Raw genomic sequence first — 16165 nt, forward strand, 5'->3', positions numbered from 1 at the left:
GAGGCCTTCTGTGTGGGCTGCCTCCGGTCGCTCAGGGCAGGGGCTCTGCCAGCCGACCCCAGAGGGCCCAGAGCAGCTGGAGACAGGTCAGGAGCCAGGGACGGGCGCGGCTCCCCGCCGCCACCCATCCTGCCCTCGGATCTGCCTTCCGACCGGGGGGTTCTGTGCATGTTGAACCGAAGCACTGCCCTGAAGTGATAACTGGACCCTTTGGAGACCCTGCCCGGAGTCAGTAAAATTGCTCACAACCATCATAGAGCCTCCTCAACAGCTCGACTCTCCCGGGATGGTGTTCTTTACAGTTCGCTTGATGGAGCTGCTGTTCAAGTGAGAACTAGAGCGAATAATTTGTCGTTAATAAGTAACAAATGTGTGAGCAGAGCTGCGGCCAAAGCGGGATTTCCACGGTGCTTCTCTCTTTGCTGGGAGAAGCTGGATGTGTTTTCTTCCTTCGCCTTTTAGAGTTTCGGGCCCCTGCAGCCAAGGCTTGTGCCGGGTGCACCCGTCTTCACAGGGCGGTAAGGTGCAGGCATGGCCCTCCCAGAGGCAGCTGGGGGCAAACCACCTGGTGGACCAGCCTGCTGACCTCCTGCGAAGCATTTGGGGGCTCCCTTTAGGACAGAGCAGATCACCAAGGAGGCTTGGCCGCACGGCCTTGTCACCTCAGTTGTGGACGTTCCGAGAGTTCCAGATCCCCACCAGCGCCTGTGTGCTCAGGATGCCCCGCGGTCCCCGCGTGACCGTCATTGGCCCGCAGGCGGCAGCCCAGGGGCCCCTTTTGGTCTTGCATCTCCTCAGTCTACAGGCAGGCCTTGACACCAGGACGTCCGAAAAGCTCTCCAGGTGCTGAAGTTCGCCCAGACTTGGAGAGCGCTGCCCTGAAGTAAAGCGCATGCTGAAGAACCACGCTGCCGCGTAGAAGCAATCTCTGACGGGGCGGTATGACTACGCTGCGTGCCAGACAACGTAGGTTTTTTGGTTACTGAAGGATAACATGAAAATGGAAAAGAAAAAAGTAAATCCCTCATTAAGGATAACACACTTTTGTTCCAGTCAATATTTACTGTTATCCTAGAAGCCATGTAATTTGTACATCACAGTAATTACCGCGGTGGGGGCTGTCACGCCAAGCCCCGCAGCACTGACCGTCTGGCTGGAGTCATAGTGGGCAGAAGGAATTCTCCTAAATTCAGCCTCCGGCGACCCCTGAAGTAGGACTTTCCTAGAAACCGAGTTAAAGGTGCGACTGCAGCGGCAAGCGCATCTGGGCCATCAACGTTTCTTGCATGTTGCTGCCTCAGAGATCCGAAAATATGTAAGACTCAGTCCTCAACCTCGAGGAGTTCAGAGACGCCCCTCGTGGCGGGGACCTAATATAAATAACTCATTACAACTGAGGTATCGCCGCTGCTGGGCATGGAGAGGTGGGGTGGGCCGGACTCACAGGAGGGCCCCCGGGGCGGGGCGGGGGCAGAATCAGGGAGCAAGTAGAAGTAGGCTCCGCTTCGTGGGTTTGGGCCACTTCCTAGTGCTGTGATTTTGTAAAATTATTTAACTTTTCTAATTCTCAGTTCTCTCATCTGGAAGAGGGAGGTTCTATTAGTAATCACCGAATAAGGTAGTAAGAATTAATTGAGAAAGTCCCCTAAAGCATTTTGCTGGTGATTTACAAAGAGCAAAAACCTAGTAGTGTGAGTTCTTGCTGTTAGAGATGCCTGTTCATCCATTGTCTGGTTTCTGCAGGCCAGCAACATCAATTTGCTGGCAGCTCAGTCAAATGAGAGGGAAAGGCCAGATAACACGGTCCTTGTTAATTCCTGGATGGCAGGTGACGCTTCCTAACGGTCCCTTTGTTTAGAACATGCTGCCTGCTGTTGGCCTGCTCTAGTGAATGTAAAATATCATTGTGGAGTTTCATGAGTACATTGCTTATGTCTCTTTCCCCCATCCTATGTTTTCACTTGTGGGTTTAAGTTCCTGCAGAATTTAACCTACCACCAAAGAACTGTAGAGTTCCAGAACTTGATTTCACTGCCTATTGTAATAAATAATTGGTAACACACCAACTTTTTTAATAGTGCTTCTAAAGTGCTTGTATATTTTAAATATTCTCCCTATTTTTATGTATGCCCTGTTTTTACTTCTTCCGGTATTAAATTATTTTATGGAACTGAGATAAGCAGAGCCTGCGACTTCTGGCTTTTCCCAAAACAAAAATCACCTTTGAAAGGAAATAGATTTCAGATCATCAATAAGATTTGGGAAAATATGATGGGGCAGCCGATGGTGATTAGGAGAACTGTGTGAGGTCCCAAGGTGCCTGCTTTGAAGGGGACTGGGCATCACTGTCCTATGTACAATGTCTCTTGTATCTTCTTCAGTAAATGTCTCTATTTTTCATATTACATGCTGGATACTTTCTGGACAGACCTTGTATGCCTAGTAATTGAGCTTTCAGCACTCTCTTCATAAGAACCTGGATTATGATACCTAACTGTGTAATAAGCAAATGGTAGACATAAATCAACAGTGAAAATTGCCAGCTGGGCCACCCAGCCAGCCTGCGCTGTGTCACCCAATGTGAGAGCTCCCTCCTTCTTTGCACATGACAAACAGTCGGAAACAGTTAAGACTTTGCAGGCACAACGGGGAACCGCTGAGAAGACTGTCCTGGCGTCCCCTGTAGCCTCAGTGCGTTCCCTTTACTCCCTGTCGTGTGGTGACTCTCGGCCGTAGGTCACAGAGGGGCCTTCGGACCTTGGCCCGGCGTGTGCGGCCTCCCCCAGGAGCCCCGGAGCTGCCGCCATTGGCCGGCGTCCGTGGAGGTTCGGACCGCCGCCGCGGCCCACGCGGTGCCCCCTTCAGCCGGCAGACGGGGCGGGAGCTGGTTTGCAGGGCTCCCCGCCTCTGGGCTGCGGGAGTTGTTTAAAAAGGTCCTGCAGTCGCCTACTTTCCGGCCACTGTGCATTTTTCCTTTGTGAAGATACTTAAATGTCTTCAGGATCCTTTTATTGCAGGAGGTGAGACATCATCTTTGTACAGAGTTGGCTCCAGCTCTTCTGTGTTTTCTTCTTTTTGTCCCCCCCAGACAGGAAGGATTGCATCCTGGAGCCCCTGTCCCTGCCAGAGAGTCCAGGTGGCTCCGCCGAGTTAGCAGGGTCTCCATCTGTGCCTTGTATTTTCTGTGAGGAACATTTTCCTGCAGCTGAGCAAGACCAGCTTCTGAAGCACATGATCATCGAGCACAAGATGGTCATAGCTGATATCAAGCTGGTTGCCGACTTCCAAAGGTAAACATTGTTTGTGTTAATAAAGGAGTTAAATGTGTCATTCCTTGGAGGAAAGGCATAACGTACACATAAAATTATTCCTCTACAATTACAAAAATTTCTTTTATAGGTTTCTCCTTAGACTTAAAAAAAAAATCTTTGCACGCCTTTGTCTTCTTGAGTGTGTAAGTTGCATCTGAGGATGTCACAGTCCTACAAATTCTGGAAACGGATCAGTTTTCCAAAGAGTGGGTAATATTCCCTTTGCCACATTCTACAAGATTGTTGATGTGGTTGATCTCTACCAAACTGATTTTTATATATACGTGTAAATATTTATTTCTATATACTTACAAAAAATATATTTTTATATTTTATAAATATAATATATTATACTTAATATATACTTAATAAATATAAGTATATATACTTATATAAAATATATATTTCATATAAGTGTATATAAACTTAATATATAAAAATATATATCATATATACTTATATATTTAACATATATTATACTTAATATATACTTAATAAATATAATAAATATATAAACTTACATATACTTATATAAAATATATATTTTTCAATGTGTATATAAATTTAATAAATACTTAATAAATATATATTTATTTATAAATATATAAATACTTAATAAATATATATTATGTATTTATATATTTATATATTTAACATTATATTTGTATATTTATTTATATTTGAGGCCATAGACATTCTCTAGCTGATAAGTCCTTCCAGAAAGTCCAGCGTAGACTTAGTAAAAGGCCATCAAAGGGCAGTGTTTGGCAACAGGCACCTTTGAAGCCAGAAGGGTGTTTTCTGAAGAACTCTCAGCTTACGCGTTGTGATGAGGTTGAAAACCAGAAAGGAAACCAGGCCGTTCGCAGGCCGCGAGGGCTGGAGAGTAAAAGCTGCTGGGGCTGATGCCTCGGGCCCTAAGGGAGGAGGGTGAGGAAGACGAGCAGGTGGAGGGGCTGGTTAAGGAATCACCAACACTGGGCGTGTGTAGGACCCACCAGGGCCCAGAGGGAGCTACCCTCCAACTCCCGAGCTCCTGGCTTAGAACGAGCCACACCAGCAGACAGGTGAGGCGGGCAGGTGTTTCTGGGTTCCCCGTTCCCATTCCTGGAGGTGACGTTCGCAGAGAAACGCCTTCTCCTCAGCAGCTGCGGCGGAGTAGTTGCGTCCTGTCCTGTCCTGTCCTTAGTTGGAACTTGATAAGCATTTTCCTTAGCAGCTACAGCGTGGTAGCTACTGGCTCTGCATAGTTACTGCAAGCACACATATTGATTTATCTGACAAGGTTCCCGTTTTGAGATATTCTGCCCTTATTCCCTGCAAAACAGAGGAGCCCAGGCATCGTCATACCCCTGCATCTAAATTCCCTATCCCCCAGGCTGCACCATGCCTAGCGAGCTGCCGCCTTCCTCTGGTGGGCTTCCCAAAGCAGCAGACGGTGTCGCTGGGGTGGGCCTCGGAGCCAGCAGGCCTAGCGTTGAATGCAGACTTGGTGACTTAGCAAGCGCCCTGGCCACCGCAAGCATGTTTCCTCATCCGTAAAGCAGGGTAACACTGGCCCTTACAGACTGTCTACTGTTACTTCAAACAGGGCGCGTATAGCACCTGCTCTATTGTGTTAATCACATTCATAGGTGGGCAGAAAAAAAATCTTTTTTCCTACTACTCGGGGCTTTGGAGTCAATAATTAAATGCTGGGATCCATTACCCTGAAAAGGCACTTATATAATAAAGTGGGCACTTTAATCAAAAAGAAAAAGATGCATTTCTGATGGGTTTTATAAATAAAGTGTAGTTAACATGTACTTTAAATTTGGAAACCTAAATTCTCCTTGTCAACTGTCCTCCTAAGTAATATTTTTACTCTCAGGAAGTAGATATGTGATCATTTAAATTGACCAGGAATGTATGTGAGTAAACTCTGTTCCTTTTAAGTACCTTTTAGCCCTGAGTGGTGTGGTTCAGTGGTTTGAGCACCGGCCTGCAGACCAAAGGGTTGCCAGTTCGATTCCCAATCAGGGCACATACCTGAGTTGCAGGACAGGTCCCCAGCAGGGGGTGCGCAAGAGGCAGCCACACATGGATGTTTCTCTCCCTCTCTTTCTCCCCCGCTTCCCCTCTCTTTAAAAATAAATAAATAAATAATTTTAAAAATAAATAAATGCTTAATATATGCAGTCTCCTTTGGGCAATACCCTCCCACTATTTAGGGAAATGAAAAATTCCTCTCCAAAACAATGCAAGCATTGACTGTGTGATAGGAGTTAATTTGGAATCTTTTCACTGTTATCTGATGTTTTCCTAACCTCAGAAAAGCAGTTCCGGTGGGGAAGGGCGGGGATGGAGGGAACAGTGAGGGTTCAATTGGCCTGAATTCATTTTCTCAGAACTTCCTTACAAGTTGAATAATTCATATAAATACATACACACTTGCATACAAATCATATATATTCTCACTCACAGCTTCTCAGCAATTGTTGCTTCTGAGCAGAATAAGTAATCAAGATGATCAATGATAAGTGATAGATAAGAGATGGACTTACCTTGTTCTTCATAACAAGCAATAAGTATTCATGTTAAATATATTTGACGTTTTATTTATTGGAACAAAATAACAGTTCTCAGGGAAAGGGAATAAGACAAAACAAAAATAAAAATTCTTTCCTTTGAGCCATTTTACACAGTTATTTATACTGAGCTGTTTGCTAGTTTTACTCAGTAGATAAAATTTTTCCAGGAGATCAACGTTAACTCCTTGAGTCTTGGCCCTTTCTATATTAAAGTCTCTCATTCCATGCTACTTAATTAACAACATATCTCAAATCTTTATGCCGCTGTCAGTGAACACACCAGTCGGGGGGCTGGGTAGGCAAGATATTATTACAAGGATTTTTTTTGTAAGACAGTTTTGTGAAACATGATTGAAGTTTTTTCAAAAGATAAAACATATTTGCTGATGACCTAATAATTTTATAGCTTTTTAATAAAGTATGAAATGCTTTGTTAACTCATCCAAATAAAGAGTTCATACGACATAGTAACTCTTGGCTGCCTTTCTATATTGAGTGGCTGCAATTGTTTTAAATAAGCTACAGAAGTAGAAAGAAATGCAGACGTGCTACGTGATTCCTTAATGTTTAAAAGTGTGTGTCAGGGGTGGGGGAAATGCCGCAGGAAGCAGGAATTGAAGACCTGGCATCTTGAGGCATCCTTCAGTTGACTTCAGTTTCTCTGAGTGCTCCTACCAACCACAGGGAAATGTATATATTGACACCTCTTCATTCTAATTATAAACTTAAAAAGTACTGGTAGGTGTTTAACTAGGATGCATTTTAAATTTAGACTTAGGTCAAATGCATATCACAGTTCAGATCTACTTGTATAGTAAAGTATAATAAAATGCAATAATTTTCTATATTTTAGTTGTATGGTAACTTATGGCTATATTTTGCTTTTGTAACACGGTTTTTTCCTCTGATGTTGCTGTCACCCAACATTTGGCCAGGAGAGAAACATTCAAATGACACCTTTGTGCAGGACCTATAACCTGCCCCACCCTCCTTCCCTCAGAAGCTACCTCACAGCACCTCAGAGGTGTTCCTAGACATGGCACCCAAAAAGCATCACTTCCAAAACCCACCACTCCCTGCTCCTGGAGCAGAGAAAAAGCTGACCGGCGTGAAGGCTGGAGTCCTCCTCCCCCTCCTTCCTCGGGGCACCCTCCCAAACCAGCTGAGGAGGGCGGATGAGCTCTGCGGGGCGGCACCTGCCTGTCATTTTATGTCAGTGAGGTTAGTGATCGCTTCCCAGTGCCTGCCACCTGGAAGTGACTTGGGCACCGCGTGAGCCTCCGGTTCAGAACCCTGGGAGGCCATGGGCGAGCGTGGAGGCCTGGGAGGCAGCGCCCGAGTGCAGGCGGCCGGAATCGGGACTTCGTCCCCTCCGTCGGGCGCTCACTTCTTGGCACCTCTTGCCTAGTCAGGCCGTTTCAAATCCGCAGCCCCAGTCACCCCTCCACACGGAGGCAGGAGGCCAGGGCCCGCGCAGACCAAGGGCTCCTGTCGGAAAGGGAAGGCCTTCCCTCATCCTTCAGACTTTCCTTTCTGTAGTTCAGTTTTGTGCTGTCAAGAACTATCCCCCCTGGTCTTTAAGAGAAAAAAATACTTCACGTATCCATTGAAAAGTCAGGGCTTTTTCTAGCCCCAGATCTGTGCACACAAGGGTCTCTTATTGCATTGACCCCCCATTACCAAATAACTCACTGACAATTCAAAGGACAAGACCGGTCACTAGTATCCGCTCTTACCTGGCCATTGGTCGCATAGTTTCTCATAGACACATTGCTAAGCCTGTGAATGTTGTTTAAAGGTTAGCAGCCTGTGTATTCAGGGGCTTACTACTGCCTTACACACACTGCAGGCCACAGTGGCATGACTGCTACGAGGGGCTGACCGCTGTCTCAGCTTTTCCCCGACGCCGTCGCCCGATGGCCCGCCGCGGACCGGCGCTCAGGCCGGGCCCTCCTGTTAAGTCTGTTACCACGGCCCCTGGCTCTGCTGTATGAATCTGATGAGTTCTGAAAACAGATGTCCCCGAGGTTCCGTTTGGAAGAGCAATCCACCTTCCACTCCCAACATCGCTGATTGGGGTCTCCTGTGTTCTTCGTCCCTGTCACCGCCCTGCTATAGAAAACGCACAGAGGGAGCATGAGAAACGCGGCTGGAATGTCAGTTTTAGTCTCTGAAGTCTTCTCTTGCCTCTTCTTTCTCCCTTTTTTCCCTCTCTCTTCCTGTTGGGGCGGGGAGGGAAGAGAGGAGGAAGAGAGTGGCTGTGTCGGATGCTGAGCAGAGGAGGGCACTGAAGCAGGCCGGGCGGCCGAGGAAACGGTGTTTCCGCCGCTCAGAGGCGCTTTTCCTCTGCGAACTTTGATGGGTCAGGTATGCACTGGCCTTCTGCTCCTGCTACGTCTGGTACGAGCTTGCCATGGAGTCACCGTGCACCTGTGCAACGGCTCTGGCGTGAGGCGGAGCGGGCGCCTGAGCTGTGCCGTTTTCAGGTCCCTAAGACAAGCTCTAGCCCTGTTCTGTAGGGGACACGTTCTCCCTTTACGCACCTGAACAGGTTGGAGCAGGGTTGGACACGGGAAGAAAGAATCCAGCCACACGGCTCTGTCTTTATACCGTACTGTTTAACCTCATTTCCTGGCATTTTCTATGCTCAGTGTTGTCATCATTTATATTTTATATCCGCTCCTGTCACGGCTCGCTCTCTGAGACCTCTCTCCCAGCCCAGCACGTTCTTCTAACATGTGAGCCCTTTCTGTAGAATACCATGGGATTTGAAAATTAATGTTAAGAAAAAGGGAGGAAAGAATAAAAAGGAAACAAAATATTGGGAGTTGCAGGCTGCTTAGAGAAACTTACAGGAACCTTCCAGTGCTACCTCTTTAAAATATGTATTGTGGACCTACTGTGTACAAAACACCACTAGGTACTATATCAGGTCATTGGAAATGTCCAGATTCCTACTCTTTCTGCACCCTTCATCTGTTTCAGCAAGTTTTCATCTCTATCACAGGTTTTGGTTCGTAGTTTCCCAGGTCCTAGTTTCTTTTTTTAATTCATCGAATGCATAGCCTGATCACCTGTTGTTGACCCCGAGGAAGAATGTACCTGTTAAGAAGGGCTCCCGGTGGCTGACTGGGCTTGAATTTAAAAACAGAGCCAGGCAGCCATCGCTAGGCAGGGCCTCTTGCTCACACGGTGCTGCCGGGAGGAGCCTGCCCTGGGCCGCTGCCCCCTGAGCAGCCCTGTAAAGGAGCTCCTGGAATCCTATTTCAACCAATGGGGCTGAGGCTTTCTCTCCCCATCCAGTCCGTGCTGACCAGCTATGTGCTCGTTAGCATCTCCACCAGCCAATCAGAGCAGCTTCATTTCGACCAATTAGAACAGTGCTATTTGGACCAATCCAACTGGGAGAATTCGGAGTCCTCCTCTGCGCAGAAATGGACCAGTCAGGGACGGGGCCAGCCTTCCCTCTGTCTCGGTGGAGCGCCCGTTCAGTTCCTGCCGAAGACTGTGTGTCCCCTGCGCAGCTGCCACACCGGATCGGAACGCCTCCCTAACGTCGAGGCCCCCTCGCCTGAGCCTCTTCACAGCCGAGCTGTTGGTGCTGAACGCAGTTTCTCCCTACACTGCCTCCCAAATCGCGGGTTCCTATTGGTGTGGAGTGGGCAGCGGCGGCCATCGGTTGACATTGCCGACTACAGAGTCAGCCTTTCCATTTTCTTTCTCCCTGCAAAGCGGGCCGCATTCTCCTGGTGCCATTTGGGAAACGCGATGGTAATCGCCAACATAAATCTTGGTAGATAAATGGAAAGATGGACGGCTTATCGAATCCCATCATCTTTGTCCCTCTTCCACCAGATATGCAGGTCTGGGCGTTACGCAGAGAATTAAAACTTGACTTTTTCCAAAGGCTAAGCTTGCCTCTTATCAGACACATGTGGAATTTTCTTGGAACTTCTTTTCTCTTGCTATATAGACATTGGATTTAGGCTGACTTCTCATTTCATTATTTTTATGATCTCTTATTTTAATGGACAAGATAACCACCCAACTTTCAATTTATTGGAAAATATGTACATTTTAAGTTTACATAAACTTAGATGTGATTTCAGAAAAATTTCATTGTCACATAAAATAATTCATTTTAACTTTCCCATATGTCTGTCCTGAATTTGGGGGTAGCAAAGTTTAATCATTTCCCTGCCTTTCCAGGGTAATTTCATTTATTAAATATTTCATATTTCTACAATGCTCTACTGCCTTTCTATTTATAAATTTTCTAGCAGTGTTTACTCAACCTTTGATTTGTTGCTTTGGGATAATTAAATGTTACTATAAAATTTATCATTCTAAAGAATGCACTGTATTGAGTCTTATCATCATCCTTTTTTTTGCCCCAAGGTACATTTTATATTGGCGGAAAAGGTTCACTGAGCAACCCATTACAGATTTTTGTAGCGTGATAAGAATCAACTCCACAGCCCCACTTGGTAAGTGTACATCCTGGCTACCATCTTTTCCCTACAACCCCAAAATTCAAAGCAATAATCTCACTTTCTTAAATTAGAACTCTCTCACTTTCATGATAAAATTAAATGGCTGTGTTTATATTGCCTAACTTCAATAAAGCGAAAAGAGACCTATATACCAGAGGAGAGCTCTAGATAGATAGATAGGTAACTTTTTTAAGGAATAAATCCTGGAAAAAATGATAATTTGTTTCTCATTTATTTTTCTAATCTCTCCACAGAAGAACAGGACAATTATTTTTTGTTATGTGATGTTTTACCAGAAGATAGAGTTCTTAGGGAAGAGCTTCAGAAACAGAAACTGGTAAGAATTGTTTAAAAGGATGAACAGTGTGTTGGAAATATATACAAAAATCATTGTTCTTTGTTGCTGTTTTTACTTCTCATTTTGGAAACTTTCAAACGTACCACAAAAGAGGAGACAATACATCAAGATCTTAAAACAGAAAAAAGTATACACTTCACTGAAGATGAAAGCATTTCATGTTAAAAATGCAGAAGGGATTTTTGGCTTTGTTTTGCTTCCTGGATTATCTCTAAAATAACAACAAAGCTTACACATCTAAGTGTAACTTTAGCTGCCTGACACATGGCAGGGGCCGGGGGAGAAGGCCCCGGGCTAAAATGGAGTGGAGTTGATGAACGTTTTTTCGTCGACTTCCCTGGAATGCGCCCTCCACCAACTCGGCGTTTGTCCCCTGTAGAGTTAAGCAGAAGGCTCGATTAACACAGTAGCCCTTCTCCTCCTCAGCCTGCACCAGAACCAAGCTAATTTTAAAACCTCAGCATCTGTCGTCTTTTAAAAAGGTAGCAGCATATACAAGTGTTAAAATGTCATTTTCACCAATTGAACAGAAACTAATTTCTTAAGTTATTAATTTTGTTTAAAAGTGTGGTTTTTCATTACTATTTGTGGTTAATCTCAATTATTACTTGAAATTGACTTGCTCTTCCTATAGGAGTTATTTATAAGTACTCCTTATATCTTTGGACTTGACTATACAATACATTACAAGAGAGAGCTATGATTTCACTGTTTCTGCTAAATCCTCATGAAACCTTAGGAGGAAGATAAATCCAACCTACCGTAATCATGTGATCTGAGAATGTCCCTGAAACACATTATATATTGTAAACATCCCAAATGATTATTTCTCCCCTAAGAAGAGATGATACTGTATGATGCTGATTAACGTAAGAAAAACATAGGCTTTTTCTGTAGCAGAAAACCCAATGAAGTAACAGGGCTCCTTAGTTTCTCTTATTTTCCTATTGTAATGTCTTAAAATCTGCAAAACAGGGGTGAGTTTCCTGCGATATTTAATGGATTCTGTTTGCTTGGATTTATCCCTGCCTTCTCATTTCCATGCGTTTTCACTGCCGCTCCCAGAGGCCTTAATCGCTGCCCCGGCGCCCAGTCCCGGGGCCCAGTCCCGGGGCCCACAGGGATGTCTTTCCAGAACTCCAACCCCTGCTTCAGTCACTGCTGCCGCTCAGGACCCAGACTCCTCACTGTCTGCCTGCCGACAGACTCAAGTCCCCAGGAACAGCCACATCCCTAAGATTTAGAAGACCTTTTACGACTCGGACCCCAGTTCCAACCTGCAGGTCATTCCCCAGCACCACGCAGGTGTCCTCCGCCCCGCTCCCTTCTGCCACTGTCTCCCGGAGAGAGCAGCAGGTCCCACGGGGTCGACGACCCCCACGCGGGGTGCCAGCCCGAGTCCAGCTTCTCTGTCACCTCTGCTCCTTCCTGGCTTACGCGAGGCCGCTCCCGTGGGGACGTCCATGCTCGCGTGGCGGGGGCCTCCAAGGAAAGCATCGCGATCAGACACCTTTGTGTGGTGCGCTCTTAGCTCTTAGCCCGGGGTGACGCTGGCTGCTTTCAGGGCGGAGCTGGGTTATATTTAAATATCCTTCAGGAACACTCACTCTACTGCTAAGTTCCTGTTGGTATTTTTCCCCCAAACTTCTTTTCTTTAAGATCCCTGCTTCCGCGCGAGTGGCTGGAGGAGGGTCGCGCGTGGCGGTCCACGTTAGAGTCCCATGGCGGGTGGAAGCACCCGCTGCTTCCTGCTCCTTGCACACTGCAGGGGTTCCTTGGCGCTTGTGACATTTGTGTGCGTTCCAGTGCTTTTTGACGTGATTGATTCCGACTGGACACTCCTTTGGTTTTTCTTTTATCTGTGCTCTGAGGGGAACTACAGCATGAGGACGGACTCTCGGGGGTGTTCGCAGCTTTTCCGCCTCCCTCCCCCGGGCCCGCCTCCGGCAGGGCCCCCTCATCCCACCCCAACCTCCTCCAGGGCTGCTTTTCTCCTAAGCGGGCGTCGGGGAGTTTCCCGGGGCCTGGCCCGCCACCCGGGGCGGCGCCCCGTAGCTGCCCCCGCTCTGCTGATGGCGCACAGTAGGCGGTCGGGCGGCATGCACCCAGGCTCACCTCTGAACCCCGACGCCGACTTCCCTTACGTTCAACTTTCCCATTTGGATTTTCAGGCAACACCTCAAGTTCAATGTGCCTGACACCGAACTCACTTTTTCTCCACGCAGACCGGCGATGTGCCTCTTCTCCTTTGCTTCCCGTTCTCCCACGTACTCGGTTTGCACCTTCCAGAGTCACCTGGGACGCCCCCTGTCCTCCCCCGCCCGCCCCAGTCCCGGTCCGGGCCTGGCAGCTGCTCCGAGCAGCCCCGCGTCCACGCCCTTCCGGGCCGCCCTCGCGCTGGCAGCGCGGCCCGTCCGCGGACTCGCCTCCAGTCCGTGGACGCGCCGCCGGAGCTTCACTGTTAGAACACATCCCGACCGGCGTGGTCTTGAGCTTTTCTGGGCTCCACCTGCAGTCCAGCGCCGTCCCCGCGCTTTCTCTGCGCCGCCCCGTGCGCGGCTCGTCGTTCCTTCGGGGAGCACGAGCCTCACGCCGGGCGGGGTCCGGGCGGCGCACGCGGGGACGCGCAGCCCCTGCCCACGTCCCCGCGGGGCCGGCCGTCGGGGTCCGCGGCGCTCACTGCGCGGGCCACGCCATGCGCTCAGCCGCCAGCGCGAGGGCCGGCCCCGGTCCAGCTGGGCCAGTGCCGCGTTCGCCTCGCTCGTCCCGGGTTCCATCTGTGGGAACCCGGAGCCCTCGTCCAAGCTCGATTTCAGGTGGCTTTTCAAGGACAGTCAGTTGTTTAAAAGTCTGTCTTCCTTACTGGGTTAGATGCCTCCTAAGTGCTGAACTTGGACATTCACGTCTGTATCTTCTTTGTTCACAAAGTATTAACTTAAATTTAATCCTGATGTGTTGTATTGGCTTGGTATTTCTGTAAAGTCTTGTAATGAAATCTCCCTGATTTGAAAAGGAGATACAAGGCAGCCGAGACAGGCGTCTGCAGTCCCGGGTCACACCTCTCTCTGAAACGTTAACACGCCCTCGATTTCCCTCTGTCTGCAGGAGACACGTGGCATTCGAAGTTCTCGGCAGCAGGATGTAACTTTTAATTAAATTGGGATGAAGAGAAACATCCACTTAGCATGGAGGGGCCTTTTTAATTAATCACCATTATAAATGTCAGCTTGAGAGGTCATTTATGATAACTATAAATATTTTATGAAAATTTTAACCTATATAGCAATTTGATCCTCTAGAGAGGAACAGTATTTCTTTGTTCTTAATGCTACTTCATATCTTCCACATCCCCTGACAATAAAACAAGAACAAAATGAAATATGTATCTTCTTCTAAGATTTTCCATCCTCGTGCCACTTTCTTACAGATTTTAGTGACTTCTAGTAAAGGATCAGATTATTTACTATCAGTGACTTCAAAGTAAAAGTCCTTTTACATTTCTACCTTTCTTGCATAATTTCTAAGCACAGGTTCTTTAATTGCTTCCAGCAGAACTGTCCCAAATAGAAGATGCTGTTTCCCATTGAATGTAAAGCCTATTGTTAACAAGGCCGCAGAGATCCAGGGAGCTGCAGCGAACGCCAAGGGATTTTTAACCTTCAAATTAATTAATGTTTCCATTTAGGAAACCAGCGTATACCTAGTGGGAACCAACACTAAACTGAATCTTGCCGTTTGCCAACTGAATTTGAATTTTACGTGGCATTTTTTAATATACATGGGCGGCTCTGTGAGATCAGAAAGGCAATATCATTTTCTCTGCTTGGACAGAAAGACGAGGTGGAAGGTCCTGGGGGACGCGCTCAGAGCCGTGGTACGTCCGTGGAAAACCAGGGGGGAGCGACTCGCGCCCTCCCCAGCCTGCGGCCCGTTCTCGTCCCGGCTGCGCCAGGACCCTCTGTCCCATTTCAGCCTCCGCTGCGAGCGGATGCGACGTTTTCTAAATTGACATGTGTAAGAATGATTAAAAACGAATGCATGGGACATAAACACATACTTGAATAAATAAGTGTCTTGTTTCCAATGCTTAGTATTTTTTTTGAAGAAAATCTAATTTCTTATTCTTTTAGGCCAGTGGTAGGGAGGAATTCCTTGCTCCTTTGGGCCTAAGCTTCTCAGGTTTTCTTTTACAGCTTGAAGACAGCATGTTTTCAGTCTCCTCTGTCTTCAGAGGAAGACGGGGCTGTGCCAGGCCCTGAGGTTGTCCCAGAAGAGGCTGCCCAGGCGGGGGCATTGGGCGGGCCCAGCCATGCCGCCAGCTCAGGCGCCGGCCCAGAGGGTGGTGCTGTGGGTCTCCCGCAGCCGCCCAGGGCGTGCCCAGCCCCTCCTCTCGCCGGACTGGACTCCCATGTTTCCTTAACCGGGACGGAAGCGTGGCTTCTCCAGTTCCCGTGTGTTGGCCTCTCGCATGCTTTTCTGTTCTGCACTTACTCTTTTTTTCCCATGGTGATGATCCATTTTACGTAAACGGTCACATTTGTTCTTTTTTCCTCTGCTAGTTATTTTTTCAGATGTTCTCTCTATCCTGTATCTTCCTCTCCCTTCAAAAGCCACCTCAGAGAGACTCCAAGCAAAAGGGAAATCCTGTCCGTCTGCCCCGCGAGGCGAGCAGGCGGCTGGGGCCTCAGCACCGTGGTCTCAGGGCGGGGGTGGGGGCCAGCATCTCCTGCGCGGTGGTACGTGAGGTCCGATCCCATGGGGTCGGGGGGTCGGGGGAGTGTGTCACCCCGGAAAGAGGGGGCTCTCTAGCTTTTTTTGTTTGTTTTATTGTCTTTCTTTAATTGTTGACATTTCTTCTCTGACATTTATTTATTAAGACCTTTGGCATTGTCAAAGTCAACTTTCCATTTATCTCTCATACAATGCTGAAATTAATGTATTTTTAAAAATCATATAATGTCACTGATAATCTTTGCCTTAACACCATCATTCCTGCCTCTACATGCAGAGGTATGTTCTTGTTTAAGTACATTAAGTTACTGTATGAGTATATTGCTAACCTAAGTTCACATGCTCAAGTCATGAGATTCTGGCACACAGTTTAGCCTTTCTCAGGGCTACTTGGCGGATTTTTGTTTTTTGTTTTTTGTTTTTTGGGGGAGTTTTGACACCTAAAATGGAATTATCTGGGGGAAAAGAACCTTTTTACTTGACCCTAGTCAGAGAGAGCACTTCTCAAATATTTAACTTGCAGGCAGAATCTGTTTTGGAAGTGGTTGAAGCTGTATGTCAACATCTGTACACAGAAGTTACTTATGTTACTGTTTTACTTTGTTAATCAAACTTGCCCCCTCATCTTTAAATTAGGGAAAGTTTCCTGAGCGTTTTCCACTTGAATCCGCTCACCCTGAGCACTCCACGAGGGGGGACGGA

General features: G+C 47.3%; 1 protein-coding gene across 1 annotated transcript in view; it reads left to right on the plus strand.

Moving 5' to 3' along the window:
- ZNF277 (zinc finger protein 277) overlaps positions 1 to 16165 on the plus strand; it is a 71703-nt gene that overhangs the window by 34216 nt on the left and 21322 nt on the right. Inside the window, exons 2-4 of the mRNA XM_054571370.1 lie at positions 3089 to 3290; positions 10280 to 10368; positions 10629 to 10711. Coding sequence (XP_054427345.1) covers positions 3089 to 3290; positions 10280 to 10368; positions 10629 to 10711 — 374 coding nt within the window. The remainder of the gene's footprint in view (positions 1 to 3088; positions 3291 to 10279; positions 10369 to 10628; positions 10712 to 16165) is intronic.

The sequence above is a fragment of the Pteronotus mesoamericanus genome, unplaced genomic scaffold, assembly GCF_021234165.1.
Source record: "Pteronotus mesoamericanus isolate MK-2021 breed Mesoamerican mustached bat unplaced genomic scaffold, CSHL_Meso_final contig_220, whole genome shotgun sequence".
NCBI classification, from domain to species: Eukaryota; Metazoa; Chordata; class Mammalia; order Chiroptera; family Mormoopidae; genus Pteronotus; species Pteronotus mesoamericanus.